Source organism: Scomber japonicus, chromosome 1 (assembly GCF_027409825.1).
Source record: "Scomber japonicus isolate fScoJap1 chromosome 1, fScoJap1.pri, whole genome shotgun sequence".
NCBI classification, from domain to species: Eukaryota; Metazoa; Chordata; class Actinopteri; order Scombriformes; family Scombridae; genus Scomber; species Scomber japonicus.
The window spans coordinates 38,000,860-38,024,934 of NC_070578.1; the positions used below are offsets into that span (position 1 = coordinate 38,000,860).

A 24,075-nucleotide genomic window follows, 5' to 3' on the forward strand; every position below is an offset into this window, starting at 1 on the left:
TTGTCCAGTGTTGTGATTTGAAACTCAGAGCCACCATACGAATAGGAGGTTGAGTCCTGATAATGTAACCTTGTGAGCAGATTTTTGTGCCCACACAGTAATCAATACAAGTACAAAGAAGCACAGAGAGACACCTATGTTCATCCATACATATTAAACCAAGGTGGAAAGAAACAGTGTTAAGAAATATACTACTGTATGTCAATGAAAGTCAACATCTGCTAAATGGATTGGCACCAAATTTTGTAGAGGCCTTCATGGTTCCCAGAAGATGCATCCTTTTGACGTGATCCTCTGACCTGTTGATTTGTTGTGTTGTTCTGGTTTTAGTTTAGTTTTTTGTGTTGTTTGCTTTGTCCTGTGTTGTTGTGATTTGCACCTCAGAGCCAACATACCAATAGTACAGTGAGTCCTGATAATGTGACCGTGAAAGGGGATTTTTGAGCCCACACAGTAATCAATACAAGTACACGGAAGCACAGACAGACACCTATGTTCCTTTATACATAGTCACTATCACTAGTCCATACGTAGTCACTATGTTGTTTGCTTTGTCCAGTGTTGTGATTTGAACCTCAGAGCCACCATACGAATAGGAGGTTGAGTCCTGATAATGTAACCTTGTGAGCAGATTTTTGTGCCCACACAGTAATCAATACAAGTACAAAGAAGCACAGAGAGACACCTATGTTCATCCATACATATTAAACCAAGGTGGAAAGAAACAGTGTTAAGAAATATACTACTGTATGTCAATGAAAGTCAACATCTGCTAAATGGATTGGCACCAAATTTTGTAGAGGCCTTCATGGTTCCCAGAAGATGCATCCTTTTGACTTGATCCTCTGACCTGTTGATTTGTTGTGTTGTTCTGGTTTTAGTTTAGTTTTTTGTGTTGTTTGCTTTGTCCTGTGTTGTTGTGATTTGCACCTCAGAGCCAACATACCAATAGTACAGTGAGTCCTGATAATGTCACCGTGAAAGGGGATTTTTGAGCCCACACAGTAATCAATACAAGTACAAAGAAGCACAAAGAGACAACTATGTTCATCCATACATATTAAACCAAGGTGGAAAGAAACAGTGTTAAGAAATATACTACTCTATGTGACCAAGCTGTCAAAACTGAATCTGGGACAAGGAACACAGATAGTAAAATGACAGCGTCAGTGAGAGGCAGAGTAGTCACTGGTAGATAAACTGAAACAATACCACTATTCAGATGAGAGAGACGCCCAGCGGAAATAATCAAATGAGGCACGTTGGCTTCCTTTGGAGAGATAAACGTAATCCGAGCAGAGAGCACACATGGTGAGACAGTGATCCGTCAGCTCCTAACAAAACGTGTGAGGATGGAGAAGAAGTCAGGTGTTGACCTGCAGATGGAGACATCAGAAGGAGGCCTGAAGGAGCTGGTGCTGCGGTGGTTCACTGAGACGCAGGCACCGCTCATCTTGGACAACGGAAACTTCCCAGACTGGTTTCAAGGCTTCGCTGCAAGAAAGTAAGCAACACAGAGATGAATGTGTGGTGTGGTGTTGGCTTAGAGAGAAATTGGGTTTTTCATGCGGAAGTTTGAGTCACAAAAGTTGCATTTGTTTTTGGCTCTGTGGGTTTTAGGATTATATTGCATTTTATTTGCCTTTATTTGAATAGACAGCTTGTTTGTCCATTCATTGCAGAGCTGTAGCTACATTTGAGCACACTGAGGTCATGCTCATACTTATACTATACTGGAGTACTTCCATTTCATGCTATTTTATACTGTAGTTTTTACTCCTCAACATTTACTCATTACTTTGCATATTATTATTGACCTTTGAAGCATGTGATGAGTTTATAAAGAATAAAGTTTGTAAAGTAGATTAAAATTAGCTGCACCTTGATGAACTGCAACGATACAATGCTACTGACACATTATCAGTAGTAGTACAAGAATACTAATCCACATGATATAAAATAGTAGGCCCATTGTTCTTTGTAATCAAATATATATTGAAATTTTCACACCACAAGCACAATGGTAACAATAAAGGTCGGAGGAGAAAAAACAGAAGAACAGCCTCAATATCCAATGAAGACACAACAATCATTGGAACCTCTAAAAAATATGTTTTACTTTTGATACCTTTACTAAATTTAGCCAAAAACTGTAACCTACTTTTACTTAACTGACATTTTAAAGTATTTATTTATTGCAGTTTTTATTGCTACTTTAGCTTAAGTAGCTCAATACCGAATGCTTCCTCCACCACAGAGGTCAAGTGCTCAGTGCTTCAACAGTGTTCAGGGTGATTTTTAGAAACCTACATTCCTTCCTGTGCTGCTGCTCGGATGGTGACTGGCTCCAACTCGTTATCAGTTGGAATTTAAACAGTAGCCTAAAATAAACAGAGGTAATGGAGGCTGTACTGCAGTAGAAAACCACAAACGGATTATCTGTAATCACATTTTGGTATTCTTTGATATCTTCTGTTTGCTGGGGTCTATCTATCTATCTATCTATCTATCTATCTATCTATCTATCATGGTACTGTAGTGATGGTTGATTTAGAAGATCTTTGACTCAATTAATATGAAAAAATGACTAGAAATTAGAAATGAAAAGCATCCATCTACTGAAACCCTTACATCTATTATGTTCTCAGGTCAAAGGTTATTATGTGAGTGATGGCACCCAGGTTAATTTTATAATCTCTATCTCTCTTTATCTATCTATCTATCTCTCTTTATCTATCTATCTATCTATCTATCTATCTATCTATCTATCTATCTAATTACCATATGACTACTTTTAGGGCCAACATATAATGAATACAAAAATGATTAAGCATTTCCCCGATTTATTCGTTGTGTTTGTTCTTCAATTATAAAATAAAATATAGAAAATATAATGAAAGAGTTAACTGAATAAAACAAATAAATAAATAAATGTGTTTCTGAAGGGTTCAGAGAAGGTTATATGCATTTTTTTAAATCCTAGCTATGGCCTTGTTATGTTTATTTATTTATTTATGTTTGATCATTGTGGCACCTAACAGAGCAGCACTTTTAATTTCGTTGTATTGTTCACAATATAATGACAATAAAGACTTTGACTTGACTTAGCTGAAATAGCTGAAAAATATAAATTTGGAAGGAACATTTGTATCAACCAGTGATTCAAAATGCTCAACATCAGCATGTATACTATAGATAAACGCTGAATCCTTAAAGACAACAGCCAAAAAACTTAAATTGTTTAGTCATGCTTTGCACGGACTCCTGATTTAACATTTCTATTAAGGCGAGGAACAGATGATTTTCAGCTTGACGTAAAGGTTAAGTGTGCAGGGTGAAAAATCATCTATTTAATAGGCCTGAATGAACATAGTTTTGATTGATCTTTGTTTCCTCTGAGCGATGAAATAAAAGAGAGATACGAGCCAGGCACAGGGCTTTCATAACATGGCAGTGTTATTCTTAAATCTAATTTGCCTGTAAGTCTGTTTAATTGGTTCTGTCTCGCTCTCTGCCGCAGGGACGCGGAAGATCTATTGAGAGATAAAGCTCTGGGCTGTTTTCTCATTCGCCTCAGTGATAAAGCCGTTGGCTACATCCTGTCCTACAAGTGAGACAAATTCAATCTTTTAAACATTGTTTCTTCATGGTCTTTCTGATTCGTCTCACCACCCATGTGTTTTCTCCAAAGGGGTCTAGACAGGTGCCGCCATTTTGTTATTACCCAGGGCAAAGATGGACTGTTCGCCATATCAGGAGATTGCCAGACTTACCGAACTCTCAAAGAGCTGATAGAGCACTACAAGGTCAGCCCCATCCAGCCCTTCGGAGAATACCTGACCTCCAGCTGTAATGAGGTGAGGAGGGGCCTGTTAGTCATAGAAAGGTTGAGGATAACACTTTACCTTATTGTTTAGCATTAGCAATACAAAAAACAAACTAACTAATGAATGGTGTATAGTGTAATGTAGTAATAAGTAGATATAGCCGTTAATTTATGTATTTGTCAATAACCAGAAGTATTTGCTGCTGTATAAACAGATCTTGAAAGGGAAAGTAATCAAATACAGTTGTAATAATATAAAATATGTCTTCATAGGATAATTAATGCAAAAATACTGTATATTAATTAACAGTTAAAATGTCCTTATATATGATTATGACTACATAACAGTGTGTTATAAAATGTTTATATGTTGCCTATAAAGGCTAAGCAAGGTAAAAAGTAAAAGAAAGTGTTACTGACTGCACTGTATTTTATTTTTTAATTCAATGTGGTGGGTCAATTGGTTCACCACTTTTGTGTAGACTGAAATATCTCCACAACTATTATATGAATTACTATGACATTTTGTACAGACCTTCATGGTCACCAGAAGATGAATCCTAATGGCTTTGGTCATTTCTGATTTATTTTCTTTTAGCACTTGGTGCAACAGATTTTTTACAATTATCCAGCAAAATATCTTCACATCTGCTCAATAGATTGGCACAAACTTTTGTATAGACATTCCTGATCCCCAGACAATGAATGGGGTTGGTTTAGTTATTTCTGAAACATCTCGACAACTATTGGATGGATCACCATGAAATTTGGTATAAACATTTATCTTCCTCACAAATTGATCAATTATACATATACGTATTATAAACCATTTGGTGAACCCCTGACCTTTGTAGCTACATGGATCATCAGGTCAAAATCACTTCCTTCAATACTTTGGTTTATGGCCAAGTAACTGCAAAATCCCATCAGCCTCAAGTGACTTTGTATGTAGTGCTAATTAGCTAATGCTAAATGCTAAACTAAGAAATGTGGTAAACATGCAAACAGCATGCTAAAATTAGCTTTTAGCTCAGAGCACAGGTTAAAAAGCTCCATGATTTGTGCAGATTTTGGGGGAAATTTGCTGTTACTGTAAAAAAACTTTGTTTGTAAAGACTGATTTGCTTATTTCCAACAGCAATGTGATGAATTTGAAAAGTATTTTTAATCTGTCGCAATGACATAATTGAAGAGTCACGTCGTTGTTCATTCTGTTGTATGCCGGATTATCGTGGTTGGAAATGACATTATTACTTGATTTAGATGGCATTTTTGTTTGTTTGTTTATACTTGTTATAAAACAGGAAGGTAATTTTATAGACAGTAGTTTTAAATTATAATGTCTAAACTGTTATAACTGCTACCCCACTGGTTTAATTTGACTGGTGCCTGCATCATTTCCATGTCTCAATTGTTTTCCTTGTTGGGGCCAAAAAAAGTCCTTTAAAGGAGTCATAAAGCGACAGTAACACAGGTTGTTGTTATTTTCAGGTAAACACAGGTGAGCTGTATGACGTGGTGAACTACAGGACCAAAGGGAAATCAGGAGTGAGTGTTCAAGCTCTGCGGACCCTGTGGGACCAGAAGAATGAACACCACAGCGACCACCACAATAATCAAAGGATCCAGCAGCAAAATGACCCTCTTACGGGACAGCCGCCTGCTCTGCCACCTAAATCAAAAAGCAGAAAGCTGACAGGAACTGTGTCTGTGGACGCGATGTCCCACTCTCAGGTATGATGGAAAGTGGAGCCGACTGATTATGATTTCCTAGAAAATATGTTCAGCACAGCCTTGACACATTTGTTTGTTGCATAATTGCACTGAATATGAAGACATTAAGAATACATTAGATTAGGTTAGATTTGAGGTAGACAAATGGCCTAACTTTATATCAAACTATTCAGGCACATTACAGGTCTGTAATTTCAGACATACAGTATACTTATAATCGACTTCCAAGAAATATCCTGAAAATAAGAATATAATTTGCTATTTTCACACACACACTGGTTCAGGAGGTAGGAAGATTGCCAGTTCGATCCCCGGCTCCTCCACTCCATATGTCAATGTGTCCTAGGGCAAGACACTTAACCCCAAATTGCTCCCGTTGCTGTGCCAATGGTGTATGAATTGCTAGTTTCCCTCTGATGAGCAGGTTGGCTTCCTGTGTGTTAGCTCCTGCCATCAGTGTATGAATGTGTTTGAATAGGTGAATGAGATGTAATGTAAAAGCGCTTTGAGTGGTCATAATGACTAGAAAAGTGCTATATAAGTACAGTCCATTCACCATTTACAATTCCAAATAATTCCAGGTAGTTGCAAGCATAACTTTAAAATGTTAGTCAGCTCATAGCAGGTCACCTGAACATGCTGGTTGGTGGAGGCGTGGAAGTAAAAGAAGAGAGAGATTGATTAACAAAGAAGACAGCGAAATAGGTTGAGGTCTAAACTGGTAAACCTAACCCAGGTACAGGTAGTTTCCTGCCGTCCTCTCTGGTCCTGTCTACTGGTTCTTGGGCCAGGAAGCCAAAGTATCCTCTTATGCAAAAAGAGAGGGTCATCACACCTTTCCCCTTAAAAACTTCTAGATCCACCATCCAACTGACAAATCAAGGAAAATACTGATACCATAGTCATGTCAACCATATTACAAACATTCACGGCGTCATTTTACCACTAATTAAACCAAACTGCATTTCCATTGTCAACCAACCTGCCAAATACACCTTCCATGCTCCAACATGAATAAAGCTTAATTTATTATTAACTTGAAAATTTTTTAGTCATAATAGTTGAATAATAAGGGGATATTTAGGGTTAGGGTTGGGTTGAAATTGGACTTTTCTTTCAAGGAAATGACACATTTTTCCTATAATTAGCATCAATTACATTATTCTTTTCAGGACGACTTCCAGGTTATTATGAGGAAAATGTTTGTGAACATTGATATAAAGCTTTACCCACTTTTCTTATGACTGTTTCAGTGAATATTTATTAATTATTATAGTATTTAAAGAAATAAACTTTACCACCATCTTCATTGAGCGTTATGAGTTTCTTTTAACATTTTCATAGATATATAAGATCCATAAATGTAACCTCCAAAACAGTTTGTACAAACAACAAATGTATGATACTCATAATAAAGTGTTGAGTGCAGAATGTAGAAACATCATCATCACGCTATGCTTTAACATTTTAGTTTATCGGGTGCTCGTACATGAAAATCTTCCTTTGTGCTCGACACAGATTAAACATTAAATAGAAATATTACACTGACCCACATTCACAAATACTGGGCCTAAATATGCTCGTTAAAGAGTGAGTGATTTACAAATATGAATAGTTATCTGATTGTTTAGTGGTTAGTTTGCGTCATTATGGAGAGATAATATCTTTTCTCATTTGCATCAACAACATTAAACTCTGAGTCCAGCTGGAGCTATTATTAGTACAACTTTTACAAAAAAACAAGCATCAACTGTATTTTGTTTGAATCTGAATCAAATTGTGTAGAAAGGCAAGTCATAAATTAAATTATAAACAAAACTCCTAATTTATCATTTAGCTTGTGTGAGAGGAGTTTTATTACTGTATGAAGTCTTAGTTAATTATTACTCAATAATGGTTTAAATATTTACAATACTTTCAAATGATCTGGAGTCTGTGCAGAGCTCCGCTACTGTACATCAGACAGAATATACAACATGTGCACTGTCAACATCAGCTATCTCAGACCAAAATTTACATTTTATTAAGTACTAAATATTGGAATATGATGCCATTTACTGCTGTGAACTTCCTTCAAAAGATCCAGTTTCATTATTATGGGCTTAGTGGAAAGTTTAAGTGCCTATGAATGTTTAAATGCAATTTTAGTACAAACATTTAACAACATTATAGATGGGAAACAATGAATATAACTTATCATACACAAAGAATAGTAGTAATGTTATAAGATAATTAAGGAGGTACAGTTGACATTCAGTCAATCTTTCTCGCTGCCATATTTTCTATAAATTATAGAAATGGTTCATAGATGCTAACACCTTTAAATAATATGTTAAATTGCACATGATACATAATGTCTCTTATCTAGTGACTGTACTAGTCTTTCCATTTAGATAAAAAAAAGCCTTCTGGAAAGAAGTGAGTAAAAAGCTACCACCTAATGTTGATGTCTGCTTAGTATGAACATTATTAAATTATAATATTTAGGATTATTAATTAGGTTTATTCTTTCAAAGGTCAAGAATGAACTTTCAGTGAAACCAAAATCCTTCAAGCCTCGACAATGAGGCTTAATGATATTACAGGAGTGAACACCTTTGTACATCTTTTTAATACCCTATCAGCCACAGAAAGCCCTGAGATCCTCCACAGCTGATTGTTTGATCAGGCCTAAAGCTCCACAAACAAAGTGGGGAAGTTGCTGTCATGATTTATGCACCAAAACTGTGGAACACCCTGCCCATGTTTATCAAACGGGTAACGTCTGTGGACATTTAAAAATACCTTTACTGTAAATCTTTTAGTGTTTTAAACATTTTATTTCTGTTTCACTTAAAATAAAATCTGTTTAACTTTAATCTCTTCTTAATAATAAGAACTTCTTCTCAAAGTGCTTAAAACAAAATATAGAGCGATGTTAGGGAGAACAAAGACAATGAAACATTAATATCATATAAGACATAACATTTTAAAAGATGTTCAGTAGTGCATTCATAAAGTGTTATATGTTTTGTTTTAACCTATGCTGTTGAATTTTACTTGCTGTACTTGTTTGCTCTTGTGTTATTGCCTCAAATATAAAACACAGCTGTGTGTGAAAGGTGCTATATAAATTAAGTTATTATTACTATGTGTTTCAGAGTGTCCCCCCACTCCCAAAAAGAGGCATTCCTCTGGCCTTCTCTCTGAGTGGATCTTTGCCCGATACGACATCTCATCCAAGCGATATCCAGAGTGACACAAACAGAGCAGAGAGACTCAGAGGAAACACAAACCCGATGCTCAACTCAAACTCTTTTAACACCACAGACATAAAACATCCAGGTGACCTTTATCCTGGGCCGGTGGAGAGCAGGAGCAAATCTCTACCAAGACTGGACAACAGCAACATGGAGGAGGATGGGGAGTACTCCAACAAGCTTAGCAGTCCTCCCCTCACCACGCCAACATCTTATTCTCCCACTCTGGTCAAAAGGGTCACTTGCCACACCTACTCACTCCATGAACCCAGATTTAACAGCTCCAGGTCGGAGCAGCAGAGCGATGATCTCGAGGTGCTGAGGTCCAACCCGCTCTACCACACCACCGAGGAGCCTGGGGGAAGTTCGGCTCAGCAGGGAGACGGCATGTATGCTGAGGTCCCCCAAAGGCCAACAGCTGCCGCTAGGCATGACGACACCTATGAGCTGATACAAGGGGAGGCCGCCGCCATGCACGGCAACACGTACGAATCTGTGGAGGACATGAAGACCAAGAAGTCCAAATCCACCTGGGGCAAAAATGTACGTCACACACACTATTAGATATTGATCGTATTGAAAGAAGGAAATATTTGATCTAATGGCTTTTTCTTGTTTTCTGTTTGCAGAATATGAAATGGAAGAAATTCCTGCCTGATTACAAGAAGAAATAAAAGTGACAAGAAGGACTCGTATGGATCATTCGTGTTTAGATACAGAAAAGACTGATGTTGATATATGAAACAAAAAGAAATCAAACTTTCATAATAGCAAGTCGAAAGTCGTTTTAAACACTCCATAGTGTCACTCTACCATCTACCAAAGCCATCCTGTATATTTTGTTAGTCTTCCTTAATTTCTTTTTAACTTTTTGTATCCGGATTTCTTTTAATGGTACAGTAGTAGTAGTAGTAGTGGTAATAGCGGTGGTGATATTTTCATAATTGTTGTGGCATTAAAACTGATATTAAGCCATTTGTTTATTTTGTCTAATTTCTCTGATTCAAGTTTCTCAACTCAGAATATTTTCTGGTTTCTCTCATTGTGACAGTAAACTGAATATCTTTCAGTTGTGGACTTTTGGTGAGGACAAAATAAGACATCTGAGGTTGTCATCTTGGATTCTGGGAAACAGTGATTGTTACTTTATTTTCTGACATTACCTTGATTAAAGGACAGATTCATACATTTTCAAGACAACAGTCAGGAGCCCAAATGAACATTGAAAGCTGACAACTTCCCCTGCTCTGGGCTCTTTCTTACCATCTCACACTCGAGACAGCAAGGAGTCCGTCTGCAGGTGCCAGAATAAACTCTCAGAAAGATAACAAATGACTTTAAGTGCTTTTTAATACAAAATTGCCAGAACACCAAATATAGAAATACATACTAACACTTACTATTAATTGTTAATTGTCGGTTTGATTGTTTGGTCTATGTACGTGGGAAAGCTGTAAATAAATTGCCCATTTTGGTGATAAATAAAATTGTCTGAATCTAAATCTTGAGTTTCTCAATAGTTAATATTGTGCAGTTCCTAATTCTCACCACTAGATGTCGCAGTTGTGTTTGGCGCTGCTGCTGCTGTCACACTGCCACAGAAGAGGAAGAAGAAGAAGAAACTGCGGAAGTTCAGCTTCCAAACAGATTCCCGTTGGAAGAGGAAAACACCAGCAGATCTCCTCCTTTCTGTAAAAAACTATCTGAATCTTTTGGGCTTTATCCGTCACTCCAACAACAAAGACGATGGGCACTAGAGATGACGAGTATGATTATCTGTTCAAAGGTAATAGGCTGTTTTTCTCCCTCTTCTTCTTCTTCCTATTATCAGCTGATACATGCTAACATTAGCCACCGCTAACCTTTGTGCTACACTCGTTTTATTATTTATTTATTTATTTACCGGAGCTTTCTAGAAAAATGTCAGTACGTTTAAATACACCCCACTACTTAAAACAACCCTCGTTTAAACTATGCGAGGTAAATATATACGTGGTAGTTTATTAAATATTGTTTAGTTAGCGTTAATCTACCAGGCCTGTTAGCCTATTAGCATGTTAGCAGCTCAGCGGAGGACACACCTAACCGTTACCCGGCCAACACGTCATCTGGCTCGGGTGTTAGCGGCCGGATGGAACGCTGAGATCCAGGAGAGATCCAGGGTTAGAGTTAGAGGAGCAGTCAGGTGTTTATATGAGTAGCGAGAGAGGATAAAGATCCTTTTAAATGTGTTTTCAATGGGAGTGATGGAGGATAAAATCCACAGTATGTCACTCATTTAAAAGTAGATGTGAAGCTTCTATTGAGCTTCAGCAGTCTGAGTTAGTCATATTAAGTGGATATCTGACACATTTACAGTCTTTTTTTCTCTCCCAATATTATATTTATTGAAAGTTTTTCAAACAGGAGGAATGATTACGGCAAGAAAAACAGCTTTAATGTTCATTTAGGGTCTTTACTGTTGATTTAACCTTCCTGTTGTCTTTGCAGTACAGTTTGAGGTATTTGTATTTAACTGTAGTAGAGTTTGAGGTACGTGTACATTACTGTAGTACAATTTGAGGTACTTGTGCATTACTGTGGTACAGTTTGAGGTACTGCACTGCAGTGCAATTTGAGGTACTCGTACTTTACTGTAGTATTTCCATGTGATGCTACTTTCTATATTTCAGAGGGAAATATTGTACTTTCTACTCCACTACATTTATTTAACAGCTTTAGTTACTTTTCAGATGAAGATTTGACACAATGGATAATATAACAAGCTTTTAAGATACAACACATTGTTAAAGATGAAACAAAAAAGATGAAACCAAAAAGTAGTGTCACATTTCAGATGTCTATGAGTTGTTAACAGCTCCACCAAATAGTGATTTTTCCCTCTAAACTTCTCACATGCTTTCATTTCAATAAATGTTCAAATGATCCAATATTTCAGCAGAAATCAAAGATTAGAGAAAAAGTCCAAAAACTGAAAACACATTTGTGTATCAGAACTTAGTTTTTTCTTCTTTCCTCTCCCATTAATCATCTCAGCAGCCCTCACATTTATCTGCTGACCCTTTGGAGGGCCTCGACCCCTAGGTTGGGAACCACTGGACTAAACTAGCTAACAGTATATAAAGTAGTGTAAACTAGCTAACTGTATATAAAGTAGTGTAAACTAGCTAACTGTATATAAAGTAGTATAAACTAGCTAACTGTATATAAAGTAGTAAAAACTAGCTAACTGTATATAAAGTAGTATAAACTAGCTAACTGTATATAAAGTAATATAAACTAGCTAACTGTATATAAAGTAGTATAAACTAGCTAACTGTATATAAAGTAGTATAAACTAGCTAACTGTATATAAAGTAGTATAAACTAGCTAACTGTATATAAAGTAGTATAAACTAGCTCCACCTCCAGCAGCTACAACAGTAACATGCTGCTCTAACACTGATGCTTCACTATTAATAATCTAATGATGTCATATATAATAATATATCACTACTTTTACTGTAATACTACATACTACATCACTCATAATACTGCAGTACTTTTACTGTAATACTGCATACTACATCACTCATAATACTGCAGTACTTTTACTGTAATACTGCATACTACATCACTCATAATACTGCAGTACTTTTACTGTAATACTGCATACTACATCACTATAATACTGCAGTACCTTTACTGTAATACTGCATACTACATCACTATAATACTGCAGTACTTTTACTGTAATACTGCATACTACATCACTATAATACTGCAGTACTTTTACTGTAATACTGCATACTACATCACTCATAATACTGCAGTACTTTTACTGTAATACTGCATACTACATCACTCATAATACTGCAGTACTTTTACTGTAATACTGCATACTACATCACTCATAATACTGCAGTACTTTTACTGTAATACTGCATACTACATCACTATAATACTGCAGTACTTTTACTGTAATACTGCATACTACATCACTCATAATACTGCAGTACTTTTACTGTAATACTGCATACTACATCACTCATAATACTGCAGTACTTTTACTGTAATACTGCATACTACATCACTCATAATACTGCAGTACTTTTACTGTAATACTGCATACTATGCTCTGCTCTGCCCTGCTCTCTCTGTTTTAGTGAGCGGGGCTCAGCTGCTCCATGCACACACACACACAGAGCAGAGGAAAGACAGTAGTGGAGGAAATGCTGAGTAGACGTTAGATGTCAGGAAGCAACTTTTTCATTGCTCAGACTTCTAAAAGTTGGATAACATAATCCTCAGTGGTGGAGAGTTTTACCCAGCTACAGACTCAGCTACATACTTGGCTACGGTCGGTTACCTGTGGTTGGCGCGGGCGTGTCAGCTGATCACGCAACATCGAGTAAACACTAAACCGCCTGTTCTTTTCCAGCTGCAGAGAGAAGATGTGAAACTGTCTTGATATGATTTTTGCTTCTTAAAACCATAAAAATAATCTCACAATAGACATCAAAACCTAAAATAAAACACTGTAAAAGTGTAAAATATGGGACTTTTTAAATACTACGACTGTCTGATCAGCTGTTCTGACACTGGCAGATAAATGATGACACAGCAGCTTTAAACCAGTGAAACCAGTGACTGTAAATTATAGCAAGAAAAACCAGTTTAAATGACACTTGATGTATTGTTTTTAAGTGACAGTTGCCTTTCCTTTAACAGTATCATAAAATATATAATACTTTAAATACATCACTCATAATACTGCAGTACTTTTACTGTAATACTGCATACTACATCACTCATAATACTGCAGTACTTTTACTGTAATACTGCATACTAAATGACTCATAATACTGCAGTACTTTTACAGTAATACTGCATACTACATGACTCATAATACTGCAGTACTTTTACTGTAATACTGCATACTACATCACTCATAATACTGCAGTACTTTTACTGTAATACTGCATACTACATCACTCATAATACTGCAGTACTTTTACTGTAATACTGCATACTACATCACTCATAATACTGCAGTACTTTTACTGTAATACTGCATACTACATCACTCATAATACTGCAGTACTTTTACTGTAGTAGGATTTTTCATGCATAACTTATAATGGAGTATCTTTATATTGCTGTATTGGTAATTTTAATGAAGTAAAGGATCTTAATACTTCTTCCACCACTAACCCTAACCCTGCTATCACATTATTTTACTTAATGTCATTTATACATTAACTACTTTAAAGACTCTGAGTTACTTTCTACCAATAAATAAAGATCTGCAGCTTTATCAGTATGTGGGAATCTGTTTGAATTTGGTTTTCTTAAATAATAAATTATAAATAATGTGTTCATACTGTAACATGTGTGTTCAGACAGACTGCAGACGTGTTGAGTAAACCTGCACAGGACACTCAGATAATTGATAATGGATGGAAGTCAATAAATAAATAAATAAATAAGTGAGTGCTTACAGAAAGCAGAAACTAGAGCTGATAATAAGAACACAGAACAAGTGATAACATAAAGAAAAGGAACAAAAATAAAAAACAAATTACAAAGACAAAAATAGACCAATGCACGCAAGAGAAAATAAAATAAATAAGATATGAATAATAAAGAATAGTAAAGTAAATAGTAAAAGAGTAAAGGTTAGAGGGAAAAAACTAGTTAACCCTCCTGTTGTCCTCAGGTCAAGGAAGGACAGAAGGAAGGAAGGAAAGGAGTAAGGAGGAAAAGAGGAAGGAAGTAAGGAGAGAAGGAAAGAAAGAGGAGTAAGGAGGGAGGGAGGATGGAAAGGAGGAAGGGAAGAAGGAAGGAAAGAAGAAAGGAAGGAAAGAAAGGAGGGAGGAAGGAAGGAAGCAAGGATGAGGGAGCAAAGAAAGAGGGGAGGAGGGGAAGAAGGAAAGAAAAATTAAAGAAAGAGGGAAGAAGGAACAGTTAAAAGAGACGGGGTCAATTTGACCCGGGAGGACGACAGGAAAAGTAAAATTAATTATCTTCACATCTGAGAAGCTGCAGCCTGATTTTTGCTTGAGAAAAAACATTAAACATGAATTCATAATCAAAATAATTCTATAATATTAAGTGTTGCTCAGCTAATCATTTAATTAACTGATTGCTCCCTGTCTAATTACACTCAGCATGTTTATAATGGATCAGTGAGTGGGTCATTATGTCACTAATTGAATATGTGACATTAGTAGAAGTGCTTTATTGTAATTATCCATTAATTAAAATACTCAACAATTAAAATAATTATAAAATAGAAAGTAGAAATAACTAGGGCTGTCAAACAATTAATTTTTTTAATCGAGATTAATCGCAGAATTTCCATAGTTAATCGCGATTAATCACGTTTTGAATTGCATGTTTAAAATTCTGTTATTTTCCATTTGAAGGCAGTTTTAAGCCCATAATGTAAAGCATTTCTTACCAGAGTGTCTTAACTGGGAATCAATCACGGCTCTGCTGCGACTCCCACACTCCAAAATGGTCCTTTGGTGGAGCTGAGGCTCACTTGGCTGCACCTGGGTGTTTAGCGTGGAGGTGCTAACTCAAACTCCACGTACTCCGGTGGTAGTTTAACTCCGTTTGACACAGGTTGCATTTTACTTTTGACTTGTCAACTGAACCGTCTGGAAGTGTTTTAAAGTTAAACAAGCCGTTCAAAAGTCCAGTAGCTCTCTTACTTTCCATCAGCGCGGTAGGTTTACTGCAGGAGGCCACTTCAAAGCATAGCGCTACAGCTAGAGGAGCCGTCTACGGGGGAGTAGAAGGGACAAAAAGGCTTGCAACATTAAAATGCGATTTAAAAAAAATTAACGCGTTATGGATTGCATTAATCTAATCGCGATTAACGCGTTAACTGATCAATAAATTCTACTTTTTATAACATGATGTGATTCTTAAAGGTTTATATCTCTCTGTGTGTGTTTCAGTGGTCCTCATCGGTGACTCGGGGGTGGGGAAGAGTAACCTGCTGTCCCGCTTCACCCGAAACGAGTTCAACCTGGAGAGTAAGAGCACCATCGGAGTGGAGTTCGCCACGCGCAGCATCCAAGTGGACGGCAAGACGGTGAAGGCTCAGATCTGGGACACGGCGGGGCAGGAGCGTTACCGTGCCATCACATCAGCGTGAGTACAAGACAGGAAGATAAAGTTAGAAGTTCTCTCTCTATCAGGTTAATTCATTAATGTCATAATTCACACTAGAGAGAGTAGAGATGCAACAGTACTACTACTACTATTACTATTACTACTACTACTGCTAATAATAATAATACTGATAATACTACCTTAACTACTACTACTACTACTACCTTAACTACTACTACTATTACTACTACTACTGCTAATAATAATAATACTGATAATACTACCTTAACTACTACTACTACCTTAACTACTACTACTATTACTACTACTACTACTAATAATAATACTACCTTTACTACTACTACTACTAGTACACTATTACTACAACTACTACTAATAATACTACCTTAACTACTAATACTACTACTACCTTAACTACTAATACTACTACTACTACTACCTTAACTACTAATACTAATACTACTACTAATAATAATACTACCTTAACTACTACTACTACTACTACTACTACCACCTTAACTACTACTACTACTAATACTACCTTAACTACTACTACTAATACCTTAACTACTACTAATAATACTACTACTAATACTACCTTAACTACAACTAATAATAATAATCATCTCCAATCAAAGCTCCACAAGTTTTTCTCACAAAATAATAAACTTTTTGACTGAGCGATGAATCTAGGAATCTATTTTAATATTATGTGGTGATTATTTACGAACCCTGAAACTAACACCAGCTGTTTCCTGTTTCCTGTCGTCTGCTGCAGGTACTACCGCGGGGCGGTGGGGGCGCTCCTTGTTTACGACATCGCCAAACATCTAACCTACGAGAACGTTGAGCGCTGGCTGAAGGAGCTGAGAGATCACGCTGACAGCAACATCGTCATCATGCTGGTGGGAAACAAGAGCGACCTGCGTCACCTCCGGGCCGTCCCCACCGACGAGGCACGAGCCTTCGCTGGTGAGATCAACTTCTACCTTTAGTTATTTATTTATTTTTTAACTATATATTTATTGTTTTTGGCGAGCATAACAACATTTAAGAACAGGAAGGGAGGAAGAAGGAAGCAAAGGAGGGAGTGAGGAAGGAAGAAAGAAGGAAAGTAGGGAGGAAGAAGGAAGGAAAGGAGGGAGGAAGGACAGACGGAAGGAAAGGAGGGAGGAAGGACAGACGGAAGGAAATGAGGAAGGAAGGGAGGGAGGGAGGGAGGGAGGGAGGGAGGGAGGGAGGAAGAAGAAAGGAAAGGAAGGAAGGAGGGAGGAAAGAAAGAGGGAAGGAAGGAGGGAGGAAAGAAAGGAAAGGAAAGAAGGGAGGAAGGAAGGAAGGAATAAGAACCTAAGAATAAGAATAAAGAAAAATAAAATATAAAAATTTAGGATTCATAATAAAAAACCTTAAGATAAATATGATAAATAAGAGAAAATAAGAGAAAAGCTTTATTAAAAGTTTAAAGTGACTTGAAGTCTTTAATAAAGTAAATAAATATCTTAATGATATTAAAGCATTAAACTGATAATAGTGAGATGTGTGTTTTTATGTAACACACTGACTTAATGGTGTGTGTGTGTGTGTGTGTGTGTGTGTGTGTGTGTGTGTGTGTGTGTGTGTGTGTGTGTGTGTGTGTGTGTGTGTGTGTGTGTGTGTGTGTGTGTGTGTGTGTGTGTGTGTGTGTGTGTGTGTTGCTCATGTGGAGATATATTTGTGTAGCTGCTGAGACTCACTGAGCTGTTATCTGAGGAATGTCTCTCACTCTGTTGCTCAACCTTTCAGAGAAGAACGGTTTATCTTTCCTGGAGACGTCGGCTCTGGACTCCACCAACGTCGAGACGGCCTTCCAGACCATCCTGACAGGTGTGTGTGTGTGTGTGTGTGTGCGTGTGTGTGTGTGTCTTCAGCCTTCAACTATATAAATGTTATATAAAAACACTCTGCTTTAGTTTTTCATAAAATTAGGAGAGAAAAAAACCCTTTCACTCGTAGTTTATGCCACAATGCATTCTGGGTAGTGACGTCATCTGGTTATAATCATAGACTGTATAGAATAAATGGACGTAACATCCGTGGCGTCACCCATTGGTTTGTGGACTGCTGCTCGGAAGCCAATAGTTTCGAATCTAGGCAGCGCCATCTTGAAAATTTCAGGTGCATGCTGGGGAAAAATAAAAACACGGATTCTACTTATATGAGGCGGGGCCATGGGCGGAGCGGGGAGGTTGCTATGGTTGTGAGGGCTGGATCTCGAGGACATTGGTCAATCAACCTGTCAATCAGGACGTAGCCACGCCCTAATGCATACTCTGCTTTATCGTCACATATAAAATCAGGGAGGCCAAAATGTCCCAAATGAACATCATACTGCATTGAAGAAGGCTTTAAACTAGCGATTGAGACCATAAACACATTTTGAAAACGTTTACTGAGGTTAGAAATCAAGTGAGAAGTTGGTGAATTCTCCATTGACTTGTATAGAGACGGCACCCCTGGTGGCCTTTTGATAGAATGCAGCTCTAAGTTACTTCAGCGTTGGCCTCATTTCAGAGGACCAGAACTCCCTGCCTGGTTGCAGTGGCCTTCATAATGTAACGACAGCCTCTCTATGTCAATATAGGTATTAAACATTGAGGATTTTCAAAATAAAGTACGTATTTTAGTAGAAGAGGATAATGATAGCATATTAAGGTGTACGAGTCTTTATAGTCAAGGTTTCTTTTTAAATAAAAGGTAGATACTTTGTTCATCTCCTTGGGGAAGTTCAGATATCTAGTAGCTCACACACACACACATATATATAAATAAATAAATAAATAAATACATATATGCAAATAGCTTTAAGTTAGAGCAAATTAAAAAGCATCTTAAAAACTCAATAAATATGTAAGAAAATGAGGATATGATTGTGTGAGACAGTTAAAGAGGATTATTGTCAAACCTGATGGCTGCAGGTACAAAAGACTTCCTGAACTACTCACACACACACAGAGAGATGAGCCTTTAATATCTAAATACCTCCAAACATTCATCCTCCGAAAACAGCTGTTAAAGCAACCAGCGTGTGCTCATCTCCCTCGGCTGTAAACTCATTAACAGGTTTATTGAGGAAGTGATGCTGCAGTCACAGGAGTCTTTGCTTATTTATGAGGCTGATTACAGTCAGGTGAGCTGCAGCACCCGATGAACTCTGTATGACATCATCACGTCCCATCAGCTGATCTCTGGAAGGGAGCGGCAAAGCTTTAGTAATCAGGGAGGTGACGAAACATTACACAGATGTTTCATGGGTTAATGCAACAGCAGGAAAAAAAAGTTGATGCTCTCATTTATTTATTTTTTTTAACTTTTAAGCTCGTAGCGATGTGCCTGCCTGCCTGCCAAAAAAAAAGTTACAATGGTGAGAATCTGTGGCAGATTAGTTGGTAAATAAATATTAATGTACTTAAATTGTGGAGCTAATGTGTTAGATTACTTGTTACATCAAAAAAGGTAATCAGAATACTCCGCCAACGCTGGACATCTCGAGTAGTTTGAAGCCTGGACGGACTTTACAGTGAAGGAGGAGATAAACTTATGTACATATATTGTCCTCAAGGAAGTCAAGGAAGGAAAGGAGGGAGGAAGAAGGAAGGAAAGGAGGAGGAAGAAGGAAGGAAAGGAGGGAGGAAGAAGGAAGGAAAGGAGGAGGAAGAAGGAAGGAAAGGAAGGAGGAAGAAGGAAGGAAAGGAGGGAGGAAGAAGGAAGGAAAGGAGGGAGGAAGGGAGGAAGAAGGAAGGAAAGGAGGAGGAAGAAGGAAGGAAAGGAAGGAGGGAGGAAGGGAGGAAGAGGGAGGAAGGGAGGAAGAAGGAAGGAAGGGAGGAAGAAGGAAGGAAAGGAGGAGGAAGAAGGAAGGAAGGAAGGAAGGAGAGGAGGAAGAAGGAAGGAAAGGAGGAGGAAGAAGGAAGGAAAGGAGGAAGGAAGGAAGGAAGGGAGGAAGAAGGAAGGAAAGGAAAGGAAGAAGGAAGGAAAGGAGGGAGGGAGGAAGGAAGTAAGGAAGGAAAGGAGGAGAAAGGAGGGAAGGTAGGACAGAGGAAAGGAGGGAAGGAAAGAAGGAGGAAGGAAGGAAGGAACAGTCAAAACAGACTGGGTCAATTTGACCCGGGAGGACGACAGGAAGGTTAAAACAAAATCTAAGCTGTATATTTAAGAATCAGGCTGCAGTATTCTCTATTTATTTTATTTTTTAACCAATCCTGTGAAAAGGAGTGAAAGAAAAAAAAAAGTCTTAGTCTGTCAAATTAAAATAAATGTTATTGGCTTTATTGACAGATCAGAAAATACCAAAGCAGAACAACAACAAGATAATAAATTAAATATAGAAAATTCAAATATCAACAACCAAGATATCCCAAAAACTATCTGATTAAAGGCTTTTATTTTAATACTCTGACTTCTCTGTTTGTGTCTCTCTGTGTTTCATACTGACCACAGACTGACATGTAAAGCTTCATGTGTTATAAAAGGCTCAGTCACTTCCTGTCAGGTTTTTTTTTTTTTTTTTTAGTGATTCAAACTGGAGCTTTTGTTAGAGGATTATTTCTTTCTTTATTTCCAGCCGTGGTTTATAATCAGTAGTTAGTGAGTCACTCTGCTCTGCATGTTCAGCTCAGAGAGGGACTGCAGCTTCCTCTCTGCTCAGGACTATAGTTAATAATAATCCTCCTCTGGACTGAGCGTCTGAGCTTCAGCTTTACTTCAGGTTTTTATTCTTCATCAACATTTTAATCACATCCTGGTTTTTATTTGATTATTTGGCCTTCAGTCCTCAATAAGTCATTGTGTGTGTGTGTGTGTGTGTGCGTGTGTGTGTGTGGGTGTGTGTGTGTCTGTTTTGACTGTTCCTTCCTTCCTTCCATCTGTCCTTCCTCTCTCCTTCTCTCTTTCTTTCCTTCTTCTCTTTCCTCCCTTCCTTCTTTCCTTCCTCCATCCCCCTTTCTTCTTTCCTTATTTCCTTTCCTCCCTTCCTTCCTTCCTTCCTCCCCCTACCTTCCTCTCTTTGTTCTTCTCTCTTTCCTCCCTTCCTTCTTTCCTTCCTTCCTCCCTTACTTACTTCTTTCCTCCGTCCTTCCTTCCTCCCTTCCTCATTTCCTTTCCTTCCTTCCTTCCTTCCTCCATCCCCCTTTCTTCTTTCCTCCCTTCCACCTACCTTCCTTCCTTACTTACTTCTTTCCTCCGTCCTTCCTAATTCACTTCCTTATTTCCCTTCCTTCCTTCACCCCCCTTTCTTCCTTTTGTCGTTCCTTCCCCTCTCTCTCCTTCCTTCCTTCCTCCCTGCCTTCTTTCCTTTACTCCCTTCCTTCCTTCTTTCCTTTACTCCTTTCCTTCCCTCCTTTACTCCTTTCCTTCCCTCCTTCCCTCCTCCCTCCCCCCTCCCTCCTTTCCTTCATTCTTCCTCCCTTCCTTCCTTGACTCGAACACAACAGAGAGATTTTATGGACAAATACTGGTTACACCAAATGACACTGAGTTACATCACGTCATTGCCCTTTATAGATATGTTATATGTCTTTTTGTCCTTTCTGACACATGTGCAGACGTGACTGTGTGAGCTCAGCTGGTAGTTTAACTTCCTGTTTTTATTTAAACAGGTGGATATTTGATAATTTGCATAATTAGAAAAGATCCTGTGTGAGGTTCTGCTCTGCTTCCTATCAGCCAGCAGCAGCAGCAGCAGCAGCAGGGAGGAACAGAAACCATCTCTGCACACATCCTGCTCCTCTATAAACAGATGGCAGCAGCTAATTACAGAGTGCTGGAGTCATGACATCACTTCCTGTCTATACCCCCCACCCCCCCCTTCCCCTTCCCCTTCCTCACCAGCTTCTATGTAACTCAAGATTCAAGATTTCCTTTATTGGAAAGGAAATCTGTCCTTCCTCCCTTCTTTCTTCCCTCCTTCCTTCCTTTCCTCCCTTCCTTCCTTCTGTCCTCCCTTACTTCCTTCCTTCCATCTGTCCTTCCTTCCTTCTTTCTTCCCTCCCTCCTTTCTTTCCTTCCTTCCTCCCTTCTTTTTTTCTTCCCGACCTTCCTTTTTTCCTTCCTTCCATCTGTCCTTCCTACCTTCATTCTTTCCTTCCTTCATTTCTTCCTTTCTTCCATCTGTCCTTCCTTCTGTCCTCCCTTACTTCCTTCTTTCCTTCCATCTGTCTGTCTGTCCTTCACTGTCTGTCCTTCCTACCTTTCTTCCCTCCTTCCTTTTGCCTGTCTTTCTTTCCTTCCTTCCCTTCTTATTTCCTTCCTTTCTTCCTTCCATCTTTTTTATGATCTGTCACTCATGAGATCAAATTGGTCTGTATGTGGCCCTTGAATGAAAATGAGTTTACAAATGTAACAATCTCTCTCGTCATTTTAATTCTGCATCTTCAAACATAAGAAAATTAAATATGGTTTACCTTTTAAAAGAGACAAATTAAAAGATGGATAGATAACCAGCAGCTCATACAGACACATTAATACCTGGAGGTTAAAAATGAAGATTAAAAAGCAACATAAAACCTTCCAGGAATAATTACGATGTGAGGCAGTTATTGTAGAGCCTCGTGATTATCTATAACGATGCAATTAATGAATTAACCTTTACTTCCTGTTTGTGTTCTGACTCAAATTTAATCTGTTCACTGATTCACATTCACAGTTAACCTTCCTGTCGTCCTCCCGGGTCACATTGACCCTGTCTGTTTTGACTGTCCCTTCCTTCCTTCCTTCCTGCATTTCCTCCCTCCCTCCCTCCTTCTCTCTCTCTCTTTCCTCCCTTCCTTCATTTCCTCCCTCCCTTCCTTCCAGCTTTCCTTCCTTCCTCCCTTACTTCCTTCCATCTTTCTTTCTTTCCTTCCTTCCTTCCAGCTTTCCTTCCTCCCTCCCTCCTTCTTTCCTCTGTCCTTCCTTCCTTCCTTCCTGTCTTCATTTCCTTCCTTCCTTCCTTCCTTCCAGCTTTCCTTCCTTCCTTCCGTCTTTCTTTCTTTCCTTCCTTCCTTCCATCTTTCCTTCCTTCCTTCCTTCCTTCCATCTTTCTTTCCTTCCTGCCTTCTGTCTCTCCTTCAATGTTTCTTCTTTTCCTTCCTCCCTTCCTTTTTCCTTCCCTCCTTCCTTCCTTCCTCCCTTACTTCCTTACTTCTGTCCCTACTCGAATGTTTCCTTCTTTCCTTCCTTCCTTCCTACTGTCCTTCTTTTCTTCCATCTACTCTTGCTCCTCATTGATGATTAAAATAGACGCCAGTTAATTTAATAGTTAACGACTAATTGATTAATTAAGTGTCGGAGCTGTAATCATGTATATAAAGTTTAGTAGAATATAAAAACTTTAATTGACCTTGTTGCCCCCCCCCCCCTCTTCCTCGTCTCTCCCTTCAGAGATCTACCGTATCGTCTCCCAGAAGCAGATGTCGGAGCGCCAGGAGAGCGACATGTCGCCTAGCAACAACGTGGTCAACATCCAGGTGCAGCCCACTGAGAACAAACCAAAGATGCAGTGCTGTCAGAACATCTAGCCCGGCTCCGGATCTGCTGCTACCCCCCCCCCCCCCCTACCCCTCCTCTCTTTATCTCTCTCTCTCTCTCTCCACAGTCCTCCTCCTCTTCTTCTTTTACCCCAACACCCCCCTTCCTCCCCCTTCCTGCCCCCCTCAGAAAATAGACTGCCTCAGTGTACTGTGTGGAGTGGGAGGGACGAGCCACAGCTTTCCACGCTGTGACCCGAACTCTACACCTACCTGTACCTGCCTACACCCCCCCTCTCCCCCTCCTCCACCTCCTCCCTGCTCCCACCACCCAACCTCCTCCGCTCTTCTTCTACCCCCCTTCTCTCCTACCCCCTCCCTCCCCCTGTTATAAGAAGTCACCGCGTGGGGTGGCCCCCCCAAGCAGAGCCCCTCTGTCTTTAGGCGACTGCAGGACAGCAGGCAGCAGGCATTTCATATCACTTTAGATTTCATTACTGTAGATGCGCTGACATGTCACGAAAATGTCTTAATATATGAATGTGATTTTTTTTCCCTTCCTTTTTCCTCTTTTTTCTTCATATTTTGTGCTCTTGTTTATTTCTCTCCACTTTTTTTTTTTTTTAAATGATCTCTCTCTCTCTGTATTATATCATATATCTACTTATTAGGT

At 38.6% G+C, this 24,075-nt stretch overlaps 2 protein-coding genes across 2 annotated transcripts; both read left to right on the forward strand.

The window, feature by feature from the left end:
• Positions 1–1,315: 1,315 nt before the first annotated feature.
• LOC128354906 (SH2 domain-containing protein 7-like) lies at positions 1,316–9,774 on the forward strand. The gene is made up of 6 exons (XM_053315009.1): positions 1,316–1,504; positions 3,521–3,610; positions 3,692–3,857; positions 5,318–5,560; positions 8,701–9,342; positions 9,429–9,774. Exons 1-6 carry the CDS (start codon positions 1,353–1,355, stop codon positions 9,471–9,473), a joined length of 1,338 nt encoding a protein of 445 aa, XP_053170984.1. The 5' UTR covers positions 1,316–1,352; the 3' UTR covers positions 9,474–9,774.
• Positions 9,775–10,463: 689 nt separating this feature from the next.
• Positions 10,464–23,553, forward strand: rab11a (RAB11a, member RAS oncogene family). Its single transcript, XM_053315230.1, has 5 exons — positions 10,464–10,585; positions 15,747–15,942; positions 16,703–16,896; positions 17,707–17,787; positions 23,317–23,553. Exons 1-5 carry the CDS (start codon positions 10,546–10,548, stop codon positions 23,451–23,453), a joined length of 648 nt encoding a protein of 215 aa, XP_053171205.1. The 5' UTR covers positions 10,464–10,545; the 3' UTR covers positions 23,454–23,553.
• Positions 23,554–24,075: the final 522 nt, after the last annotated feature.

Excerpts from the sequence above, each read along its gene's own strand:
- LOC128354906 (XM_053315009.1), top strand. The coding sequence starts at position 1,353 with ATGGAGAAGAAGTCAGGTGTTGACCTGCAGATGGAGACATCAGAAGGA. Across the intron at positions 1,505-3,520 it reads CAAGGCTTCGCTGCAAGAAA|GGACGCGGAAGATCTATTGA; the intron begins GTAAGCAACACA and ends TCTCTGCCGCAG. Across the intron at positions 3,858-5,317 it reads TGACCTCCAGCTGTAATGAG|GTAAACACAGGTGAGCTGTA; the intron begins GTGAGGAGGGGC and ends TGTTATTTTCAG.
- rab11a (XM_053315230.1), top strand. The coding sequence starts at position 10,546 with ATGGGCACTAGAGATGACGAGTATGATTATCTGTTCAAAG. Across the intron at positions 15,943-16,702 it reads TACCGTGCCATCACATCAGC|GTACTACCGCGGGGCGGTGG; the intron begins GTGAGTACAAGA and ends CGTCTGCTGCAG. Across the intron at positions 17,788-23,316 it reads CTTCCAGACCATCCTGACAG|AGATCTACCGTATCGTCTCC; the intron begins GTGTGTGTGTGT and ends CTCTCCCTTCAG.